A 25,129-nucleotide genomic window follows, 5' to 3' on the forward strand; every position below is an offset into this window, starting at 1 on the left:
GTAAAAATGTCTTTTCTCTCCTTTACTCCCTCCATCTTTCCATCTGATAAGTGGCAAAGGGCAGCCTTTTGAAAACAAATGAAGAAAATACTACCATAAAAGCAGTTAACCATTATGATTTTCTTCAATTTTTTTTTTCATATGGGAGATAATATTTTTGGCTTAGTAAAAATATCTTTTCTCTCCTTTACTCCCTCCATCTTTCCATCTGATAAGTGGCAAAGGGCAGCCTTTTGAAAACAAATGAAGAAAATACTACCATAAAAGCATATTTTGCTGATTTCCATCAACCATACATACCTAGCAGTCAGTTTTCTTGGCAGAATGTTTGCTGACTATAAAGAGGAGACAGGTTAAAAAGGAGAAGACATGGCGCCTGTCCTCAAGCACCAGGTAGACCATCAGGGAACTGGACACACAGACACTTTCCATGCTACGATGATTTCTTTTAGGGCTATGCAAAGTAGGTGAAAGCCTAGGAGGTCTGTTTAACTTGTCATTGGTGTCAAGTAAAGTGTCATAGAAGCTGACATACCTGAATTTAAACACTGCTCCCATCCGCTCCTCTGGTAACTGGCTCCACTAACCTACCTAACATTATCTTCTAGTATGTATGTATTAGGGTTCTCTAGAGAAACAGAACCAATGGAGTGTGTATGCATGTATGCACATGTGCACACGTGGGTAAGGAACCTGAGTTTTGGGGAAGATATTTTTGAGGTTGAGTCAGCAAAAATTGGTTAATATCAGGGAAGGAGAAATTGGAGCAGAGGAAAAGTTAAGAGAAAATTAATATGTAGAGGGCATGAGGGAAAGGGGAGAATTCATTGTGACTCTGAAGTTTCTAGGGTGCAAGATGGAGTAAATGGGTCAGGCACGGAAGTCGAGTTTTGTATGCGCTGCGTTTGAGATGCCCGGGGAGCGACTGGGAGTGCAGATCTGTAGAGTGGAGGAGCAGCCCGGGGGGAGGGGAACGTGTGGTCCTCAGCCTGAAGCCTGCAACGCAGCCAGGTGAAGAGGGGAGACCACCTGAGGAGAACGTGCAATGTCGTAAGAAGCCCTAGGAGTGTCCACATGCCTTGCCCTATAAATATATTTGATTGCCCATTAGTTGAATTAGTGATGGGCCCTATGAAAAGCAAAAGAAATGGGAACATGTTATTGAGAAATCTACAAGATTCCATTGATGTTCTCCACAGCAAATTGTCATATGTTAAGGCAGATTACTAAAATGGAATTCTTTATGTATAACTGCATGACTAAGCGAGTGAACTAATCCATGTGATCCTCGGTTCTCATTTCTAGACAGCCCACTACATCCACTCTTGCCTCACTATGTAAGGAAATCTCTACATAGAAATCTCAGCCATAGAGATTTTATTGTCACCTAAATATGATGTCAATCTCTGTGCAAAATCTTACCTCTTTCCTTGGCCCCTGCCAACCTCTCTTTCCCCCTCTTCACTCACTAGGCTCCAGCGAAGGAGCCTTCTTTGTGTTCTTGCCTTAGGGCCTGTGTATATGGTAGTTACTCAATAAATACTTATTAAATTAATGAATGACTCTGCCTTGTAGATTTGTTGTGAGACATAAATGTTAAAAAGTATATGAAGAGCCTAGCAACGTGCCTGGTGCGTTAGAGGTGTGCAATACATTTCACTTTTGACCATTTTGCCCTTGTGTTTTTCTCAATCTATAACCCCAATGTTTTTCTATGCTCTTTATTCCAATCTACCTTCTGAACACTTCCCATCCAGCCAATTGACTGTTTTTGGCTTCTTCATTCTATAGGCTACAAGCCACGTGTGTTGACATTTCTTTTCTCTTCAGTTGGCAGTGACTTCATCCAGTTCCTCGGGATTTCTCATGCATGTCCACTCCTGGGTAACCCCGCTCCTTATTGTACTTAAATAACCGTATATGGATTCCTGGTCCCAAGAACACTGCTCATATAACAGCCTTGCTGCTGGAAATTCCCAGGAGAATGAGAATCCTCTGGGGACTTGTTCACAGACTTACCAAGGGACTCTTACTCACAAAGTACTATCATGATCACACCATTATTACATGGATTTGGAATCAGCACTCCATAAATTGTAGCCGACGCTGGTGGAACACCAACTCTGAATCAGGCAGTGTTCTAAGCAGTTTACTTATATCGCCTCACTTTATGAGTTTGGTTTTATTAGTATTCTTACTAACTTGCCTAAAGTCACACTGCTGCTGATTTGCAAGTGAGGATTTCAGCCCAGGTGACCTAATTTCAGATCCCTGCCCTTAACTATGCTTTTATGTTCAGTTGTGCCTCAGTGGCAGTTTCAGGGTCAGAGGTTAACTTTTTATTCTTTAGTGTTTGATTATAGATTTAAAAAACAACATGCAATTATAGTTTTAAAAAATTCAAACAATTCTTTTCTACTGTTTCTACCCTACCACTTCAAGTTTCATTTCCCTTAAGGCAACTACTGTTAAAATATTTTCAGAATTTTTTCCATAAGATTTTTTTTAGAACCTCTCAGTGTGTTTGTGATCTTCCTTTCAGCTGTTTGTCTTCTGAAAAGCCAGCTTATTCCTAGTTAGTTGGTGAAAGTTTTAAATACAAATGATCCAAACACAAATCAATCTCTCTCGCTCTCTCTGTCTCCCCCCACCCCAAACACACACGTTATCAGAGTTGTATACAACTCTATATTATATTGTTGTTTTTAAGTATAACTTGGTTTGACTCCAAAAGAAAGGAGTTCTACTTATGTCCAAGGCCGACTTCTGAAATTAATTAAATTCTTATTGTTTGGGACCCATTTACATGAATTTCTGCCCGAAGGAGACCTACTTTTATGTGAAACTCCAGGCTGATGAATTCTTCAAGTTGCCAGGACCAAAACTGTTATTTGACAATCCATCTACGTCTGTATCACCTTGATGCTCAGAGACAAATGAACCAACAGCCATTCCTGGCTAAGAAAATGGGTTTTTGATGCACCTTTTAATGCATGGCTTTAGGTACTCAAGAAACAAATGTTTTCTGAACAATGTGAAGAGAGTTATGTTTCTAGATCCTTACCTTTTCTGTATTCCTCCCTTCTTGAAGAAGAGCTCTGTGATTTTTAGTCAGGAATGCAAAAATGCCTCTATGCAAATGGCCGTACTTTTCAGCATGCAGTGGAACATTTTCCTAAAAAGTGAGGTCACCAGAAGCACAGAGCAGAGAAATCCCAGATGGCACTAATATTTGATTTCATTTTTAGCACACTCATATTCAGCAGGCGGATTGGGAGGCTGACCTCCCTGACACTTCTGCATCACTGCCTGCTACTCCAATTGCCTTTGAGAATGTTTTTTCATAAGGCTTCTCCTGGTAGCCCAAAGATTGATGCCTGGCTGCCCGCCTGTGTTATGCTTCATTACTCCAGGGTTTTGTGTGGTGGAGAGTTGCTGTATTTTATAAAGGGGAAACCCTAGCTCATCAGTATCTCAACTTTTCCTACAATCTTTTAGATTGTGTGTAACGTCTTAGAGTGCAGCATCTTAGCTTTCTAGGTGTACCTGTGTCTGTTTTAGACTTTTCCTATTCTAATTCTTCTGCTTTCTTCTGTGACATGGCTAAGTCAAGAATAATGTAAAAAAAACCCTCTAGAAATGGCTAGTTTAACTGTTTCCAACATACCTACTAAATATAAAAATCTAATTATCTTAATATGATTATTGCTGATTTCTTCCTCAAACTCTAGCGTCAGAGCTGAGAGCACAGACCTGGGTTGGATTCTGCCATTTCCTTTACTTTAGCAGTAAGCTTTATTTTAGAGTAAGCCACAGCTTCCTTGTTTGTAAACTGGTAATATTGTTAGTGCCAGTTAGGACTGGTGTGAAGATTACATGAAGTGTTGAATGTCACGTGGTTGTCACAGTATCTGGCACAAAGTAAATGTGCAGTGAATGTTAGTAGGGTGTGTATACCAACTTTCTGTCGTATATGTGTATGATATAAATAAAATACAAAGTATGAACAATAAAACAATTTTCTATTTGGATTGTGAAGAAAGTGAATTATTTGTTAAGGAAGATATTTTTAATGATTATCCTGATGCTTTGTTTCAAAAGTTTCCATAAAATTATTTTATTTCTTTTTAAAACCATCACATAATCCACGCACCTATCTAGAGATGAACTCTCGAAATGCAGCACCCTCCTCCCCTCCTTCACATTTCCGTGATGTGGCCACAGAAAAGAAACTGTCACACAGCATGAAGATCCAGCAGGTTTTGTTTTTTTCCAGGCAGGTTGACCTACGTGGCCATTCTATGAAGTTCTCCGGGAACACTCAATTCTGGGGAGGATTATGTTGCTTGTGTCCTTCCATGTTGCTGGTTCCCACACAACCAGATTTTGGTGCATATTTGAATGCATAGCGTACTTTTGGGTTAGGAAACATTGCATATTTAGCCCTTTTGTTCACATCCTACCCCGACCCAATGTAATTTTAATGAATTTGGGTTTTAGATGACTATGCTGCTGCTTTGTTGTGAAACTTTCTTTAGGAAGTTATCTTTTTTTTCCTTTTTATAGATCTAACATAAGGCCAGACTATGCTGACTCCAATTTCCATGACTTCAAGATGTACACCTTCACTCGAGTTACATCCTGCAAAGTCTGCCAGATGCTCCTGAGGTAAGCTTGCTCAGTCCTGTTTTCAGTTTAAAGGAACTGGCATAATTGCTAAGTGTTTCAGACTTTTCTAGCTGAAACGTTCTTAGGTGGGGATGTTGCCTTAACAGTTCGGATCTGTCAGATCCTTGCCGAGCCTTCTATCTGGACAGTGCCTTAGGAAGCTCCGGCAAGGTCCTCGTCCTCTACTGAGGTGTACTTTGAATAGCACTGCTGATACCTTTTCTTTCCCTTCTTGCACTAATGATTTCATATAGGCCGAATTAGCACATTTTAATATATCACTCTCTAATTTTACCTTTCAGAGGAACATTTTATCAAGGCTATTTATGCTTTAAGTGTGGTGCAAGAGCACACAAAGAATGTTTGGGAAGAGTGGACAATTGTGGAAGAGTGAATTCTGGTGGTAAGTCAAGTTTATGGTTGTGATTCTGTTTTTAATGAGGTCATAAAATTTGCTGAACATAATTAAGGCCTAATTTACTCTTAATATGTGTTTATTGTAACGTATCTGCTTTTGAAACTATCATTTATAAGCACAATTAGAAAATTGCTTAAAATTTGTGTGACTTTTGTACATGACTTTGCTTTAAATCGTTTAAAATCCGCGTGACTTTTATACGTACTTTGGAGGCAGAGATCTTCAAGGACTTGGAGGGTTTCACGTCGCTCATTTCATTAACCCCAAGCCCTAAACATACCACTACAACAACACAGATATAGGCAGTAAACAAATGAGTAGTGAAAACAACACCGAAAGAATATATTCTTCATGTCTATCTTTAGTTCCCAAATTTCTTTTTTATTCTCTTAAATATTTAGCTCAGAAATACTAATGGTGCCAGCAGTAAACATCACACAGACTAACGAATTAATGAATCGAATACATTGTCATTTTTCAGCATTTAACAAAAGGCGTATATCCTTTGGATTTCATGTAAATATTTTCCCAGTAGTTTTTAAAAATAATGCTCCATGATTGTTACATGAGCTGGTTTCTAAGACTGTGGGTGATTATGCATTCAATAGCCTTTTGCCCCTCTGCGCTCTTCTTGGGCTCTCTTCCTTCTCTTTCTTTTCTGGCCTCTTTATTCTTTCTCTTTCTTCTTTTTCCTCTTTGTCCTTTTCCCCTGAGTTTCTCTGTGTTTTTATCAATAAGACCTTTCAAAATCAGTAAAACTTTTGAACACAAGAAAGGATCTTTAACAGCTCGAGTTCAAAAGGTAGCCATGTCAACCTTTGATTTTCCCAAAGGAAAAGGTGGACATTGAATTATTCTGGATAATGTGAAGAAGAGTAAAAGAGAGAATAGTTTATTTCAGAGCTGAGTTCAGAAAATAGGCAACTGTAGAAAAGGTGAGTCCTGTTGGAGGACTGGGATCATAGCACATTCCTCTCACTTTGCTCCTTCAGTCCTCATTTTTAAAGCCCACCTGTGCCCCCTCCCGCCGGTGCCATTCTCTGTGCTGGGCTCGAGCAGCTGCAAGGAGAAGGATCCTGGCGTCAGCTGAGCACCTGCACTGCGCCTGCCCTGCCCGGGTGCAACGCGAGGCATCTTTCTGCAGGTGCCCATTCGGTCTCCAGAACAACCCCTCCCACTCACTGATCGGGGTCAGAGTGCTGATGCAACTTACTCAAGGCCTGTTAAATAAACTTACATCAGGCTGAAGGTCAGAAACAGTTAACAAAGATGTAAATGTAACACAAATATAAATAAATAGAAATTCTTACTGTTACTGATACAATTTATCAGGAAGACAATTTAGCTTTTTGTTTAACTTTTTGTTCATCTTTATGTATCCTCTCTGTTGATCTCTTTGGGGACAATTAACATGTTAGTTGCTCATGGTAGGCTAATGTTTTTATAAATCCCACGGCCCTGTCTTGGTGAGGTGTGGTCTGTGAAGGACATAAAGGGATCCCGTAGTTGCACGGTGGTTGTGTTCTAAAGGAAATAGCGTAAGTAGTTGAGAGTAAGCAGAGATGGTTGAAATCCTAGCTCTGCTATTTGCCAGCTACGTGAGCTTGGGAAATTTGCTTGAACATTGTGAGCTTTTGTTTTTTAATCTTTAAAATTTAAATTAGAGAATTATTGTGAGGATCCTGGGAGATGATGTTGATGCTTACCACTGTGCCCTGCCTGGGCACAAAAGAGCGCGCTAATTTAATCCAAGATGTTATAATGAGAAGTCAGTTTTTTTGAAAGGCATGGCCTTTTCTGTATTTTTGTTGTTTTTATGGTCTGGTGTACTTGTGGATAGAAAAATTAATGAGCACAAGTTTTGAGGTGATACACAAGTATGACATTAAAAGGAATTACAAATTTAAACTTTTATGTTAAAAAAGTCAACAGGAAACAATTGGGAGTCCCTAGTCTAGACAAAGTATCATTCTCTAAACTTTGTTATACCTTTCATTATAAAGCAAGAAGGAAAAAGTTTTTTTAAACTTCTGAGTTTGCGTTTTGGAGTTTGAACACCTTGCTCTCTTCGTTCTCTGCTTTGCATCCTTTGGCTGACCTCCATTCCCCTTCTGTTTTGTACATCTGTGCCCTTTCTTCTCCTCTCTCTCTTTATGTCCTTTTCTGCTCAAGATTTCGAAGAGACCAATGACACTGAATGCTCATAGTCAGTTAGTTAGTGGTATGAAATGGTGGGGACCTGCCTAGGAGGGCTCTCTTTTTTGCCAGGATTTTCTGGGTGGCCCTTATAAATAAAAGGGCTTTATCCTCAGGGAGAAGAGGGATCTGTGTTATAGCCCTGTCAGCAGCCTTCTGTCCCCCACTTCCAAAGAGGTGCCCTCTGAAAATTGGAAGTCATGACATCCTCTTAAACTTGCCCCTTTTTGCACTGGTGTAGATAGTAACCATGTATAGAGTATGAGTATGCGTAGAGCTTGGTAGCTCTGATGTGAGTGCGGTAAAATAGGTACTATTCTGAGTACACGGGCAAGGTAGACTTTGTGGGCTGTTACCCAGCCTGCCAAGAATCCCAATGTTGACTTAAGACTTGCACGGTTCTTTGTTTTGGCATCCAGTAATAATTGCTTGCAGAAGTTTACCAATGTGGTTTTCCATGACTGGCGTAGTATTTGAGGAATTGTGGGTGTGAGGAAGGGCAGGAGGGAAGGACAAGATACATCAGGGGCTGGAGACATAGTTCATTTGAATGGAACTTTCGTATGGAGGAAAAGGCGTTACCATTTTCAGAAGAACTTGACTTCGAGGGAAATCATTCCAACAGCCAAATTTAAAGCAAGTGGGTAGTATTGATTTAAGGCAAACGCAAATGTTTACATAATCCAGGTTCCCCCATAACATTAAATCATAGGTGGTTTGAGATTCACCCCTTCTTTACAGAGATTTGTAGCAACAATGCTTAACATAGTCTAACTATTAATATATTCTCAAGAGACAAGAAGACATTCTGACTGGCTCAGTGTGAGTCAGGAGTCCACTCGTGGTCCAGAAAGCTGTGACCAGTAGGAATGGGTCAGTCGTTATGAATGATGAATAGTTGGGGTGGAGGCAGTTCCAAAGAGGGGAGCATGCAAAGGTTGGTTAATGGATACAAAGGTACAGCTAGATAGGAGGAGTAATTTCTAGTGTTCTATGGCACTGTAGGCTGACTATAATTAACAATTTATCATGTATTTTCAAATAGAAGAGCAGATTTTGAATGTTCCCAACACAAAGAAATGATAAATATTTGAAGTGATGGAAATGCTAATTATCCCGATTTGATTATTACACATTGTATATATGTATTGAAATGTTATGCCGTACCCCATGGATAATATAATTACGTGTTACTTAAAAGTAATAAAAGCAAAAATAATTTAAAAAGGGAGTGAGCACGCCATCTTCACTGAACATCAGACATGTTTATAGAAAGGAGGGGTCAAGTAGAGAAGGGGCACTAATTGTACAGCATGGCAGCGTGAGCCAGGAGCTAAATGAAGGCTAGAGAATCTTTCATTCTACCTTTTAATTGCCAGATCCACTAGTCGTCACATCTCGGGCCTTATGTTATTTGACCTTTCTCCGTCATTTGGCACTGTTAGCCATTCGCCTTGGCGCACTGCTTTACATCCCATCACCTCCCCCATGCCAGCCTTTGGAGACCTGCTTGATTTCCCTGGCTTAGCTGCAGCCCACACCCCGGGTGGATAAGGGTCCATCTCACACAAGGCTTCTTTCCTGAAGCTGGATTTGAAATTTCCGTTTTCTCTTCACATATCCCCTCCCAGGTGTCTTGCAGTGACCTCAGATTTCCCATAACCAAAACCAACCTCATTAGCCATGACCACACACTTTTCTCTTCTATTCCTTGGCTTAGTCAAAGGTCCACCATTCAAACACTCACCCAGACCTGTGTATCAGCCTTGATTACTCCCTCTTCCTCATCTTCATTCTTTTACCTGCTTCTCTTAGCTCTCCTCGTAAGTCTCTCTAGAATCCACTGATAGAATATTGCTGTAGACAGAAAATTTCATTGCCTCCTTTTCGGACAGCTACAAAATTCCCTAACTTTCTGCTCTTAATCTAACTCTTTCTATAAATTTATAAGTGGTCTTTGTTAAAATCAAATCTGATTTACACCATTCCTTTGCTTACTGTACTTTCCATTTCTCACAGAAAGATGTCCAGGCTTCCCAAGATGGCATACAAAGCTCTGGGTCACTTTTCCAGCCCTGTTTTTACCACTCCTCCCATCCCCCAACCCAAAACACAACTCTGTTTAACTACTCACAGTTCCCCAACCACTTTTTTTCATTTCTATTTCTATGTATATCAGTGTATTTTGTTTCTATTTTAATGTTTTTCCTTCCCTTGTCTGGTGAACTTATAATCATTTTAAAAAACTCAATATAAATGTTGCCTCCACTTTGAAAACCTTTTCTGATACTCCCAGTGCCTGGGCTTCCTTAGTCTGTCAGTCCTCTGTGCTCCCCTGGCGTCTTATATTTACTTTTATCATAGCATTTATCACGTTTATTATCATGGACTCCATGTCCAGTTCTTCAGTCAGACTGGAAGCCTCTCAATGGTAAGAACCATACTTTATTGATGTTTTGACCTCAAGGAAGACCTGGTGGATGGGTGAGTGAGTAGGTGACCAACAAACAGAAGGACAGGTGAATGAGTAGAACTGCAGTGAACCAGGGCTTCTGGGTCCTGTTACACCTTTGTAGAGACTAGAGCTTGACTAGATGGTAGAAAAGTGGAATAAAAACCATATCTGAATCCCTGGCTGGTACTTTAAGAATGAAAGAAAACTAGGCAGACCTTATACATTCGTTTCTAGTATTTATGCAAGGAAAGGCTCGTGCTCTAAGCACTGATCTTTAGGCTATTGACAAGGGACACCTGGGTTAAGTTAATAGGTAGCAAGAAAATAAGCTAGTTCGCAGAACAGCTGGTGACAAAAATACCTCTTCCTGAAGAAACCTACTCCCTGATCGTGTCAATCCCATTTTTAGAATTCTTGCGTGGCTCTTACTATTTCCTCTCCCTGAAATATGCTCCCTTTTCTCCTTAGAGTTCCAAGGACTACCTTTTCTTTACTTCCTGTCCAAGCTCTTTGCTAATCATTAACCTCACCTTGACCACCCAGTGGTAGTCTGAATTAATTTGTTCTCTAATTAGTTTGTGTGCAGGTTTAGTTATTTGCCAAGATTAGGCTGTGTTGTGGTAAGTAACAAACTCCCAAATCCCAGTGACTATAACCCATAAAAGTTTATTTCTCAGACATCCGCTGATTTCTGTGGGCTCAGTGGCCCACCAGAGCAGCTCCCTTCTAAGCAATGGCATGGGGATCCAGGTGGGTTCCATCTTATGACTCTGCAGACTTCACACATAGTCTCCGAGGTTGCTGATTGTTAGACCCATGACCTGGAAGTAAGAAGTGCTATTTTTGATCATGGTCCATTGGCTAAAACTAGTCGTATGTCCTCAACTTAATTACTAGGGAAGCTGGACAATGTAGTGGAACACATGGATTATTTTGCATCTCTACCACTTTTATTTCCCCTAGTAGATTATATGCTCCTCCATACACGAAGGAAATGTGCTTCTCATCTTTTGTGTCTACCCCTAAGTACCAAGTTCAAAGTAGGGGCATTTAACATCAAGCTATTGCTGCTTTTCCCCCAACTAGGACTATCTCAACCCAAATATAATCCTTAGTGGTATTACAGGATGTGGCTAAATATTAATCATTAATCATTTGAAACATCTCTTGACACTTCTTTTTGTAGAAGTTAGCCCTCTTTGGGTGTTGTCTTCCCGGGGTTCCGAAACCTTTTATATGTAATGCTCTATATCCCTTAAATTTATCTAGTCATCATTCATCCTGGAAATGATAATTACTTGGCAAAAATGCAGTGCATTTCTGAATGAAGTAATCCATTCATATTAATATTTGACTATGACAGATTCTTAACTCAAGTACATTTGAAGTATGAAAAAAAAGTGTAAGTTTATTTTTTCAATAAGACAAACTGTGCAACCTGGAAACACATTTGAAGGTTGAGTGATTAGTTTGTCGTTACATCTGAGGATTTGCATGGATATAAAGGGCAGGCAGTTCCACTCTCTCTTTCGCTGAACTTGAGTTGGCTTTTTCACATTCACCATGGCAACCTCAATGATCAACACATACATGAGCTCTGAAGTGTGTGCCAAAACTTTCCAACGTTAATAATGAATAGGTATGAGCTCCATGATACAAGCCTCTCTCAACAAGTCACTGCAAAGCTGATGCAATTCCAGGATGCCATTTCCTTCTCACAGTACGCCACTGTGAAGGTGTACCGAACCTTGTGGACATTTATGTTTCTCCCCTACTGTAATATATGGCCAAGTCCCTTTGGTCCCCTTCTTACTCTAACATTGATCAATATAGCTTGCTTTGCATCCTCTCAGTTTAAACAAAGAAAGTAATGTTGGAAGGCAAATATTGCTGGAGCAGATGACTTTGGTTTAATGCATCTTTTCCTTAAGAGTAGGAATGCAAGACTCAGCTGCTCGAATATTTAACAGAAGAAGATCCCCATTTGTTTATCTGTTTAATGGCTCTTTTATCTAGGCCAGCTGCTGCTCCTGCTGCTGCTATAGCCACTCCTAATTGGAAGGAAGTTGCCTTTGTATCCTAGTGGTTTAAACCTGGGAGATTGCTACCTGGAACCTACACCCCAAATTGGTGTCTGAAATGGGCTCCTTTATAAACCATACTGTGTATTTTAACATAAAAGATAAGCTTTCATGATACTATTTTATTTCAGCCTTATTTCTACTGTGAGGCGTTTTATCATACTACTTTTACATGAACTGAAGCTTGATCATTGATTTCATAACCAAAAAATGACTTTGGTTCTGCTTAATATTACTTACAGCCTTTTGTACAACTAACTCCTCTTTTTTAACTCATCAAGACAATTTTATACTCAAGAGTAGTTATTATTCCTTCCATCTAACTATTTGGGTCAGTTTAATGATACATTAATAATTATTAAAGGGAATTGGAATCTACTACATGGTTGGATTCCTGTTAGAGCTCCTGAAAAACCTTGGGATCAAAGTATTATTCGTAGTTTATGGTTTGCTTTTTGTCTTTTCAAAACACTGCTGTAGATCTAAGTGGTGAACATAGCATTTGTGCAACTTTCTCCAAAATTTTGTCAGTCCAACTGTCTTTTAGTTTTAATACTTCACAGAAGTAGCATGTTCGTCATGATGACAAGGCACCTTCAAAAACTATGCTGGTAATTACTTTTCTGTGGCCCCTTTCGAGATAAATGGTCTTACTGGACATTGATTTGTTTAGTCTTAAGAAATAGACCTTCCAATAGGAGACAAAGCAAATTATGTAATAATGTATGAACTGACAAATAAAGTAGGACTGAATTTTGTATTTATACAAGTGAATTATATGATCTGAGTCTAAAGCCTCAGTGAAAGTCCTTTCCCTTACACAAATGTGCACATTGAGCTCTGTGCTGGCGTTGAAGATGGAGTTTCTGCAAAGGCTCCGTGCACCTTAGTAGCAGCACTTCTCTGAATTACGTGAAACCAGTTGGGACATGATGAAAGAATGCAAGGTATAAACCCTTGAGGGCCTGTGAGTCACCATCTCGAAAGATGCTTGAAAGGGTAAGAACGTTTTATGGTTTGATCAATAGGAGCCTGAGAAGTAGGCTGCAGGGTAAGGATATGGTGAGGATTAAAAATTTCTGGACACTTAAAGAGTTGAATTACCACCTTAAGAAAGTTCCTGAGAGAGAGAGGCAGAAAGAGAGATGTTTTTCATCACATCTCAACCAGCAACCAACCTTTCTTCTGGGTCAGAATGCAGCCAAAGTAGATTTAATGATAATCAGCCCTCGGCATCCAGCCCCAGTGCAGAACTGTGGCCTGCACAGAGTTTGCTAGAGATCCAATGCCCACATCCAAAAGGAAGTAAAAGGTGGGGTTGCAGACTTCAAAATTAGAGCAAATTTTCCATGGAATACTTCATAAAAAGAGATTCGTACTCTATTTTTTCAGCCAGAATGAACTTTACTTGGAAAATGTATGAAACAGTGTTGCAGTTGGGTTTTTCCTCCCTCTTGTTATTTTCATATAAGTTACAAGCTATTGCATTAATGTGGTTAGAGAATTTAGATCATGTTCGTAAAGGATGCAGTCAGTGTAACGGCATGGTCACTGTCACAAGTGCAAAAGTATGAGTGAAGGAGCCTGGCTAAGAATTTCTGAACTCAGAGTAGATTCTAAGAGTTACTGCCACTCCTTTGGCTTTTTCCCGATCCTTAGAAACACACAGAATCCTCCCATGAGACATGACTAGATAAAAACTCAGACTTCCAAGATAAAACTCAGAGCTATCTATGTGGTATGCCCGGCAGACCAGAGTGCTAACTGCTATGGCAACAGTGGGCCTCCGTCCTGGGCAACGGGGTAGATGTGGCCTTGAGGACCAGGCATGATGGCCAGGAAGAGGAAAGGGTATGCCCCACTGAAGAACCCGTGCCCTTAGCATTGGGGTTGCATCCAGCACCAAGCCCCTTTTCCATTTTCCTTGTCTGGGTTACACAGAAGAGGCTTCTGGTAGAGGAGTTCTTAGTGCATCCAATCAGAATTATGAGGAAAGCTGACTCTCTTGATGAGACACCAAAGAAAGAAAGCAGGAGACAATGACAAGGGGAACAAATGAAGGAGGGAGAGCTGAATAAGGTGGTCATCCAAGTCTAGTTCTTCATTTTGTGCAAGTCCAATCAGTGCCTCTCAGGACCTCACACCCTCCTGCGTTCTATGAAGAGTCCTCGCTCATGCCAAGAACTGGGCAGCTGGCAGCCACACCCTACACAAGATGCGAAGAGCCTGTAAATGAGGATATTCTGTTCCTGGATCTCTTCCTTGGGTAAAACATGCAAGTGTCCACATAGCTAGACAACGTTAAATACCAGTTTCCTCTTCCTGAAGAGCACCAAGAGGAACCTTCATGGAGCGTAGTATGACAACTACTGCCACGTGGTGTTATCACAGGCTTTATGTCACGAATAATACCTTTCAAACATGTTGTAAAAGACCTACTTCACAAGGACATAAAAACACTTCTATGCAAAGATCAGGAAAAAATACTTTTGAATTGAAATTAAGGTGCATGCTCATTTATGAACACCTGTGTTAGAGGTCATGTAGAAATAGCAGAGCTTTCCTCAGTCTCCTTGGATTGAAAACGTAAACTCCCCTCCTGTTTGGTGCTTCCTGCAGTTTGATTCCTAGTTCAGGCTCCTACTCTAACTCACCAGTAGGGGAATAGAGCCATTCTGGCATATGGAGGTCTTTCTGGGCAAACCAGTGAAACAGGTATCACAGCTGCCCTGTTGAGAACACCTAACCTGGGTCCTGAGTCTGGGCCAGCCAAATGGTACCTTTATAGACCCTCTTTCCAAACCAGCCCTCACAGGCAATCTATCTTCTGAAACATTGTGTGTTTCTAACGGGGAGGGAAAGAAGTAGTAAAATAGATTTTTGTCCAGAAATACTCATTTGTAAAGGCTGATTTTCGGCCTAGCAGAGATGCCTTCATAGAAGGCAGCTCTCTGTGAAAGCCAAGGTGAAGGTGTTTGAAATCGAGAAAGGGCCGCGGACTCAGCTTTTCTGCAGGAAGGTGACTTTCTGCCCGTTGGATCTTCCCTCTCCATTAATCGGAAGTAGTTCTTTAAAAAAAAAAAAAAAAACTGGAGGGAAAAAAACAAAACAAAACAAAATAAACCAACCTCCTGTTCCATGCCCCAGGCAGTCTTCTTGTGTAAAGCAATCCGTGGCAGCCAGTCAAGTATCTTGGTAGGAGTTTTCCCCTTGAACTCTGGCTGCAGAGCTTCTTACAGTCTTAGAGAAACATCTTACAGAGCTCCCACTTAGATCTGCCCTTTCTCTCCTGATGTCTCTCTCGGTTTCATGTTCTCTTCTCAGATCCTTCTTTAGGGGATCATTTTGGATGGAGAATGTGTAGGCACGGGCTCACAGGGATGAGGGGTTTTCTCTCAGTCTGGAGAAGTTATAGCATGCATACGTGCTCCTGGGAAGGGGGGAAGGAAGCAAAATACTGCCCACCAGTTTCCACATGCAGTGTGTGCTCTTATCCTCAGTGACCTTTTGCCCTTCTGCCACATTGCTCACCCAGAGATCCCAGGGCCCTTGATAGCTGTTAGGCGTTTTCAGGAACTGAAGTGTAATGAAGGGGTTGTTGTTCCTATTCACAGAGTTAAACTAAGTATGAAAGGAAAATTAGCGTCAGAATAGAATCCTGTCTCAGTCTTTAAATTTGCATCTTTAAATCAAACTATAGTTCTCCCAAAATTAAGAGTTATAGCCACTTAATGAAAAATAATTCATATGGAGTGTTTCCCTGTATTAAATTTGCAACTGTTATAGTTAATGCAACACTTTTGTTAACTCAATGTGTTTACATTCTTAAAACTAGATGTGTTGGAAGAAAGGTTGCGTTTAGCTTTCTCTCATGCATATAAATTTAGTGCAAGCCCTTGTTTTAAGGCGCTTTACGTAGTTGAATTGACATTGCCTAGTAAACAATGAAAAAGTTAAGCATAACCGAGAAGTCGTTTAAAACTGTGAGTCATTTTCCTGACAAGCCAATAAGGTAAGAGAACCTGCGTTGCAAAATAATTACTAGCCCAGCCTTAGGGACCCTGAAAATACATTACGGGTATCAGCTAAGAAAACAAAGCAGTGGCGTTTTACCACTCTGCAGAGAACAAGCTAAGGTTGCTAACCCAACAAAATAACTTTACACTGACAATGCCAATTTTTACATTTGTTTCAGAACAAGGGACGCTCAAACTACCGGAGGTAAGATTAACATTAAAAAATTTTTATATAATCTTTGCATTTCAAGTTGTTTGCTAACTTAACCAGACTTGAGCTTTTACAATGTTAAATGTGCCTTTTAAAATGAGTAGAAAGAAACAGGAATAGGGGGAGCAGCCAAGTGCCTGTGAATGAAATGCACAAGTTCAATCAGAGGGATTTTCAGTCTCTGTCTGAAGATGTTAGGTGGAAGAAAAACGTGAATATTTAGCATAAGACTGTGTGTGACAGGGGGCACTCAGAACAGAAGGAAGGGTGGCCCTTATCCCAGGAAGCTGGTAGACGTGTCCCTGTCTTGAAATGTGTCGCTGCCCAACATTTGCCAGTACTGAAAATTCTAAGGTTGTTCATTAAGGACACGGTTTCATGTTCCTGGTAGTTTTCCATATGAGCACAAACATGATTAGTGTCATGTCCTATTGATAAAATCGTGATCTGATGACATTTCCTTTAGGTTTAACACAGAGTCTAACTCCTAATGGCTTGGAAGTATGTGATTCCTATTACCTCTCAGAATAAAGTTACTTAAAATACAAAAGAATAAAAAATATGTCAGATACCAGACAACCATTGCCTTGCTCTTTAACCAAAAGTTAACAGATTTCTCACCAGAAACCCCACAAAATACCATAGCAAAAACATTAAAAAAAACCATAGCAGAGAAAAATAAAATATAAAATATTTGTGATTAGTTACATGAACCAAAAGTATAATAATCTGAGAATTTCAGAGTAACAATAATTATTTATCAAATTATTTTAACATGTAACAATTGTCTCTTTAAAAGTGATGTAATAGTATGTTTTTAATAAGCTAGCATTTATATAGTTGGTAAAAATAATGAAAAGTACAGCATGATGTCGTAAGAGGCACTTGTTTCTACTTTTTTGCATTAGTTTGTATAATTTGTACAATACGGTATCAAGAGTGTGATGTGAAGAAGCTCATATGTATCTATTCAGTGTTATTCATTGACTGTATTTTAGAATCTTGAGTCTAGGTCAAGGAATGCATAACAAAATAATATATTTTAAAAACAGACCACACAAATGCTTTTAGGGCTAAAATAAATTAACCTAAAATTTCCTGTAGTGATTCGTCAACAGGTAAAATTTTTTTCTGCCAGAGCTGTCAGGATTCTTCCAGCAGTGGCAATGAACTTCTTTCGCTTACTCTCTCGTGCTGTTATCATATTATTGAAACAGATACCTTGTAGAGCTCTGAACTTTACAGTGTTACTTAACATTTATCCTATTAGACATATGCGTATTATTTTTTCCAAGGAAGAAGGTTTTGTTTTACTTTAATTAAGTAATGTGAAGCCGGGTGTGTTTACAGAAAGAAAGTGTGCTAATAAGAAGTGGTTAATAATTTTCACGTGATATTAAATAATTCTCACAGGTACTTTTATACTCTTAAAAAGTACATTTAAGCCTATTATGAAAGGAATTAATTTTCACATTGATTTTTTTAAAATAGAGCATCAGTTTTTTAGTGACTTGCTTGAAATAAGCGTAATTTTTATTTAATGTGTGACTGTGCTAATAATCTCTACTTTAGATGGGGAATTATAGTAAGCTCTTATACTGGCCAGTTCATGTGGAAACTGGTTTGGTTTAAGTAGGAAGTGTGGCAAAAGAATATAAAGAAGCATATACAGATACTTCCACAGATAAGGTCTTCCACAAATAAATAGCGAGGCCCTTTTGTAAGCGCTGTGATTTTTATTTTTTCCCCTCTTAAAAGGACCTTCCTTCTCTCCATGGACTGACTTACAGTCCTTTTCTGTTTCCCTTTCAATAGCTATGATTGTGAATTTTTTATTTTTAATTTCGTACTTTATTCTCAAGGTAGGCCAGTGTTCAATAGCTACAGGATCCGTGGGCCTCCGTAACCACACCTGGGATGTTCCCCTCACATCCCATGCTGGCATAGACCTTCAGAAAGCCCCGCTGGCTCCAAGAAGCAAGTTTATCATTTCATATCTGCGTAGCTACTTTAAATTCATTCCACAGGTTAAAACAGGCAGAAGAACCAAAGCCCGCTTCCATATAATATAGCAAATGAAGCTTTGCTCGTGTTATTGGTAAAATCAACAGAGAATTAGATTTTTTTCCCAAAAGAGGCAGGAAAAGAGAGCTTCTTGGATGAAAAAAGTATCTTTTTTTTTTTTTTTTTTTTAGAGAAAAACAAAGTAATAGGTCATGAAGCCAGAAGTACCTACCAAGTACTTATAAAATTAGGTTTGTTTTAGGTAGATCAAAGGAGATCGAGAAGGTTCTGAAGACTGATTCTCATCACCATGAGAACCATGTGGGGCTGCAACTGAGAGCCCGCTGGGGGCTACCCCCTGTGCCCTCCCCTTCTGTTCCCTTTCCTGCTAGGGACAAAGGCCTGTCCAGCTCTGCCTTGGGCTTTTGAGAATATAAGTTGGGGACAGGAGTATGTGGACAGAGATGACAGGATGACAATTGCAGTTTGCATTTAAAAATTGTTCACAATTTTCTGATAAGCGTTTCTAAGTTTTTTATAATATAATATACTTTTTAAGTCCTTTTTTAAAGTATAAAAAATTTCATACTATCCAGATGCATTTGGTCTTATGAGGAGTTGAAAATTCCTCCCCCCCTTTTTTTTTATATTTCTTAAATACATCGGATCATAGTTCATTACAATGCCCACTCTTCCTGTAGAAAGGTTTCTGTTTTCATGGTGACTGATTTTCAGTGACTTTTCAGCAGGAAGAACCTAAGACATACCTAGTAAGGCATTAACATAGTAAAAGAATTAATTCTTTGTGTGAATGTAAACATTCAAAATACCATGAAGTAAATAATAGTGATGATAATAATAATAATAAGCTATCATATCACTTAATAATCCTTACCATTGACAGGAACTGTTCCAAGCACATGTAAATTAATTTCATTTAGTTCTCACCACAAACCCTATGAAGTTGGTACTATTATTATCCCCATTTTATAGGTGAGAAAACTGAGGCACAGAGATATAAACTAACTTGCTTATGATCAAACAGGTGCCAAGTGGCAGGAGCTGAATTTGAACTGAGGCAGTCTTATTCTAGAATCCATGCTCTTAATAATTACACTGTGTTGCCTATTTTAATCCTAAATTCAAGGTAATATAGAGTTGCTTTTGAACTCAGGTTCTCTTTTTCACATTTTGAGTTTACAGTTTCTAAACAGCACTAGTTTAGGGATTCTAGGAATCAGACCTAAATGTTGAATTCCTTTCTTGCCTTCGTAGCACTTTGATAGCAGAGGGTGTGAGACCAGTAGAAAGACAGCTTCTATAGTATGTTAAGAAGGTGGTGGGACCCTGCAACATTTGAGCTTCTTCTAGACCTACCCACTCTCACTGAGACTTTAAAAAATTAAAAAAAAAAATAAGTGGTGGAATATGTAGGAAGTAAACAAGAGCAAGATACCCGTCATTATATATGTTCCTGTTGAAAGTATTGTCAATTGTGTTGTTCAATGTCCTTTGTATAGAGAGCTCCAAACAAGAAATTATAAAATCTCAGGTAGAAAAGAATTTTTCTTTGAAAGCAGTTTTCTTTCATGTTATCAGATCTGAATCTGTAACTCACCTTGCTTCCCCTTTTTGTGGTTTGGCTACCGAGAAGTCCAGAGCAGCATTTTCCTGTCCCTCAGGGACTCTATCATGGTATACCCGATGCAGCTATCCATCTTGCTCAACATAGCTTCAGTGCTGATGTTAATGCTCTTACTAGTTTTTACAAATCCATGTTGAAAGGAGTTGGGGTTAAAACAAAAATTACAATAAAAAAATTTCTCCAATTTGCTTTCACCTGAGAACCATTAGAGTCTGCTGGATATGGCTTTGAGGCCCTTTGGGAGACTGAAAAACCTCATTTCACCCATTTGACTTGTGAATTAGAACAGAAGGAACCCTGAGAAAAATCCATGGCTAATGTGTGCTTGGCACAGCCAAGTGTTCTCTGAATGATACCAAAACTCCAGACACCAGCACAAACCCTAACACATATGAAAAGAAAGTGGCTTTTGTGAAAATCTAGATTATATGATAGTCATGGACCCAGCATTTCATCTAGTTGTGTAATAACAAGTGAAAATCAAGTCCTTCTTAATTAGTGAGTTTACTATAGTTATTAGGTGGGAATGAATTTAATGCCTATGAAATCAAATGTGTAGCCATGCATTTTCAAAGATTTAAAATCTCTTGTTTTGCATCTGAGCTATAGTTTTTGTAATACATATTTTTTCTTATGGATTCCTTTTCTGGACCATAACAATTAACTTTTCTGGTTCATGAGCTGTATGTTTTGTTTTTTTAAAAGTATTCAGATACAACTGGTCTTAATTAAAACGCCATTTTCATTTAAGTGTTTGCTAAAATCAGAGCTGCAAGTCTTTGTTTTGAGCTGTATAGCCCTTTCAGTCTCTAGTCTGTCAGGCCCTCTAAATAGCTGAGTTAGAGTTTTAGATCAGTTTAAGGCTTTTGCTCATATGTCTTTGCTGGCAACATTTTCCAACCAAGAATGGCTGCCTGGGCTTTGTTCTCCTAGTTCCTGTAGTGCCTATGACTTAAAAAAAATTGAGTCACAATGTCTGGATTTAGCAAACAAAAATATTTCCTTTTTTTAGTGTTATAAGTTATCAATGACTTATTAAATGTAACAATGTACATATGGAAGACTTATTAGAGGAGCAAAAAGCAAACTTTAAAACTATGTTTTGATCAAATTTAGTTATGCTTTATTTGAAAAAAGTGCAACCTTCATTGGCTTTCCAAAGTGTCAGAAGTAATATAATTTAATAATGCAAAATCACCAACACATCTTTGTTTTCTTTTATTTTTGTGCATAGAAACGGACCAATGGACTCCGAAGAAATCCCAGGCCAGTGGATCCAGGTGTGTTTCTGATTAAACGTCCTATAATCATGAGTTCAGTTAAGTGATTAGGAAAGTATATGGGAATTGCTGTGGAAAGTCAGGCCTATTGTTGGCCTTTGTTTCTCACAGTTTGGTGTATAATGTGTGACCAGGAGGCCACGATCGAATGTGTAAATCATTCACATGGTGAGTAACCACCAGTACCGCACGCTTTTTACAGTCAGCAGTTGAGCTGGTTATTTGCTTACTGAACAGCCTCGGGGTGCCTGGTTAATGCTCACATATCCAGCAACCTCCCCCGTGCCCTTCTAAATCTGGTAAGAAAATCATCCAGCAGGCTGGCACTTAAAAATTAACGTTTTTTAAGGGAGTAGGGGAAAACATAAACCAGAAAAATTATACCCTCCCCATTTGAGAAAATTTCGTCATCCTGTATCTATGCTATTTTATGATAGAAGCATGGTTTTTATAAACAAACATGGACTTTATAAACAAATTTCCTCTCTGGAGACCAATTATTTGCCTGCAGAAAACATTCAGTTGCTTTCTGTTTAACATTGTAAGGTTTGTCCTGTCATTATTTTAATATAATTATTTTTTCATCCATTAAGCAATGCCTTCCACAGTTTAATTACCAAAGATCTTATGTATATGATATTTTCGTGAGTAAAAGGTATTCACAGCTAGAGGATTCTAAATATATAAACTCGATAATAAATGAAGTAGAACGTGAAATAGAGAGTATCCTTGCTGGAAAATAATCTGGATTATGTGTTTTGTTTTGTTTTCTCATTATAAACAATGTTCACCTAGTTGTAAAGTTTAGTTTTCAAAGCGTTATAGCTTATAACTGAAACCACACCCATGTAGCCATGCCAATTTATGAGCTGTTTGAGATTTATGGGAGCTTTGTTGCCTCTGGCTAGAAATTGCCTCACTTGTGTCCTGAGATCAATTTAAATCTTTTAACTACAGAACAAAATTGAGGCCATTAAAAAAATGGGGTTCTGGGTCACTTTTTCATAGTTCTAACTTTCCCAAGACGATACCCTTTGCAGAGGACTCTGCAATAATATTTAGAAATGACTTCCTCTATTCCTTTTAGTAAGAGTATATGACTGAGACCATAATATTTTTGTCTTATTTTGTGTGTTATGGTATTTCTGTTTCAGAAAATTATCTAAACATTATAAATGTTATATTTTAAATGTCTTTTTCTTTCATGGGCATTTCTATTTAGTCCATTTTCCCCCAGGGAAATGCATTTCTATGTTTATAGTGTGTCAGTAGGTATATATTCGACCCTTAACAGTGTACTATATAGCCAAAATTTTCTGGATCTCTTAGATTATTTAAAGGAAAGTATAGTAAATTCACAGATTATAAACATGGCTAAGTAGACCAATAATAAATTTATACTCCTTTATCCTAATGGTGGTGGCTTTGTATAGATACAACTCTTCTGGTGTTTCTATTTATTCAAAGATTTTAGAACTTCATAAAGAATAAATTTACAAAAGTGCTATTGTATGCTACGTTTGTAAGAATATATAATAGTTTTCCATTAGGTAATATATATATATGAGCATATTTCTCACTTTCCTACATTTTTGGAAAAAACAAACAAATAGTTCATGATCTTGCTGGTTGAAGCTGTATTTTTCCCTGTAGCTATCTTTTGATTTAGGCTAGAATTATGTATTCAAGGTTGCTTGACTTTTGCATCTCTGCCTCTTTTTGCTTGGCAAAGCGCAGACTTCTTTGGTCAAAGTTAACCCTTGCTTGGTGACGATCTTTCCTTGACCCTGATGTGGCTGTTGTTTAGCAGATTTTCACAGTTGTATGGGAGATGTCTCACCCAAGATGTTCAAACAGGGGGTTGGTAAACTGAGGCTGCATGGACAAACTTCTTCTAAGGTACATTATTTGCTGTTAGTGCTTTTACCATGGAAGTTCCTTTGACTTTTTTCTCTTCTAGCTAATTTAGTTGACATATCTATGTGCTAATACACTGACTCCTTTCCAGGGCCTTACTTAGGGTGGCTTGTAGAAAAAACTAGGTTAAACACTTTCAGAGGCCAGGTGTTACCACTTCATGAGGTCCAAATTTCAGAGCTAGGTACAAAGGTAAATTAAATATCTTCTCCATAGACCTTTTGTCTTGAAAAGGAACTTAATACATAGTTCAATGGGTAGTGGGTACTTAATAAATATTTGCTGCATGAATTAATGAGTGGTTGTATACTTTTTCTGTACACATTGCCTCTCTTGCTTTTTAAATTCTTCCTGCTGATGTACTAATGGAACACGACAGCGTAGTCTAGTGGTGGGAAGCGTGGCTCTGAGCCACATCGCCTGGGCTTGGGACCGGACTTAGCTGTTCACTTGCTGTTTGACCTTCGGCAGTTTGCCTCCTCTCTCTGTGCTGTAGTTTCCTCGTTGGTAAAAGGAATCTAATAACAGTTCCTACCTTACAAAGTTGTTGTGAGCATTGCATGAGTTAATACATGTAAAGTACTTTTTTTTTTTTTCTGAGACAGAATCTCACTGTGTTGCCCATGTAAAGTACTTTTAAAAGTGCCCAGTATGTAGTAAATGCTAAGTGATAGCAAGGATTATACAATTAATTTGTATTAAAGCATGTTATTTAATATTAGATACTTTGTCCTGTGAAGGAGAATTAATAATATTTGCCCATTATTTCTTTTGAAACAGACTCTGAGTTTTATGTTGAATGTCCATTAAAGCAAGAAGTTACGTAATCACAGTCATTTTCCGATTTATCATTATTCTCTGCTTACCTGATGGATTTCATGATCTTTTGCTTATCTTCACCAATAGACACAATCAGTAGTTATGATTGAGACTTTTTTTAGTGAAATTATTAGTGTTAGTGATTGCAATAACGCAGCAAAGAAAGGAAGACTCCCAAGGTTGAAAATGTATTATTCAAACCCAAGAAAGATGTGAGCTTTAAGTTTGCATTGTAGCTTTTTAGCACATTTAAAACGTTTACTCTTTATTAGTAATTGTGGTTAATCTTTATAGACTATTTGCAAATGGCTTTGTTCTTTATTTTTTGGTCTTCTGTTGTGTTCTAAGAACTTATCAATTTATGATCTTGACTGCTTTTGTAAATATAGTACTGTGTTAGATGCAAATTTTGGTAGTTCTTTTGGATTTCTTAAATATAGCAGGATATTTTCATCAGTTTGTAATTTTCTTCCTGAGACAGATGTTGGTATCAGGAAAATAACACTTGTAACAGACAGATCAATTATTTCAGGAACACGGAGGTGCTAGGCCTTTGTCAAGAACATGAGATCATAAATCTCAAGAAAATCTGAGCACTGATGTAATATTTTTCACCTAAAGTGGCACTCAAGGTCAAAGTTAGCAATTAAATTTTAATACTGAGCTTTAAAAATTTCCCTCTGTCTAAGTACAGGAGATACAAGATTTATTTCAGTTTGTATGTGGCAAATGTATATACCAGGGCATGATTTCTTTTCATTGAGTCCATGTTTTTAGACTATTGCAAAATTGTCTTCTATTTGTGGAATTCATAGCATCCTGTATTAAGTCCAGTCACTAGCTTTTAAAAAATTCAGGCCATTGTTCTGTGTTGTGCTGCCTGAAGATTAGATTGAGTAGTTGGGAAATGTTTAGGTAGCTTACTCCCTTTCTGATCTTAAGTTACTGGTGTGCTTTGTGATAACCTTGAATAGTAAATGAACAGATAATGGTTAAATTGATGAGTCCTTTCTGAGAGCTCTTGCTTCTCATGTGCTCATTGTTAAACTCTTGATTACAAAGAGATACATGTGACTTAGAAACACTGTCTTTTGTTATTCACCAAGGAGATGTCTTACTGTTTCTTAGCAGAGACATCTTCAAAGACGGTCACTTTCTCTTTCAGATGGATAGGATTGATACATAACGCCCGCCATTACTATTTGTTCTTGTATGAAGAAAGGAATTCAAGAAATCTTTATTTCATTACCAACTTCCTTTCTTACATAATATTAAGCACAGGAATATCATCAATTATAAAGCATGTCCCTTCTCCACAGGCAATTTATATTCTCCCTAGGAAAGGAATAGATACAGGCACAAAGTTTTGATTGCATAAATGAATGTATATAAATATACATAGAAACATTTAAATGTTAT

At 38.4% G+C, this 25,129-nt stretch overlaps 1 protein-coding gene across 1 annotated transcript in view; it reads left to right on the plus strand.

Annotated features, from left to right (window-relative positions):
* The window catches only part of VAV3 (vav 3 guanine nucleotide exchange factor), a 508,157-nt gene that overhangs the window by 335,920 nt on the left and 147,108 nt on the right, over nucleotides 1-25,129 (plus strand). Inside the window, exons 14-18 of the mRNA XM_012648507.1 lie at nucleotides 2,825-2,907; nucleotides 4,567-4,668; nucleotides 4,971-5,071; nucleotides 16,014-16,039; nucleotides 20,929-20,974. Coding sequence (XP_012503961.1) covers nucleotides 2,825-2,907; nucleotides 4,567-4,668; nucleotides 4,971-5,071; nucleotides 16,014-16,039; nucleotides 20,929-20,974 — 358 coding nt within the window. The remainder of the gene's footprint in view (nucleotides 1-2,824; nucleotides 2,908-4,566; nucleotides 4,669-4,970; nucleotides 5,072-16,013; nucleotides 16,040-20,928; nucleotides 20,975-25,129) is intronic.

The sequence above is a fragment of the Propithecus coquereli genome, unplaced genomic scaffold, assembly GCF_000956105.1.
Source record: "Propithecus coquereli isolate 6110/MARCELLA unplaced genomic scaffold, Pcoq_1.0 Scaffold289, whole genome shotgun sequence".
Taxonomy (NCBI): Eukaryota; Metazoa; Chordata; class Mammalia; order Primates; family Indriidae; genus Propithecus; species Propithecus coquereli.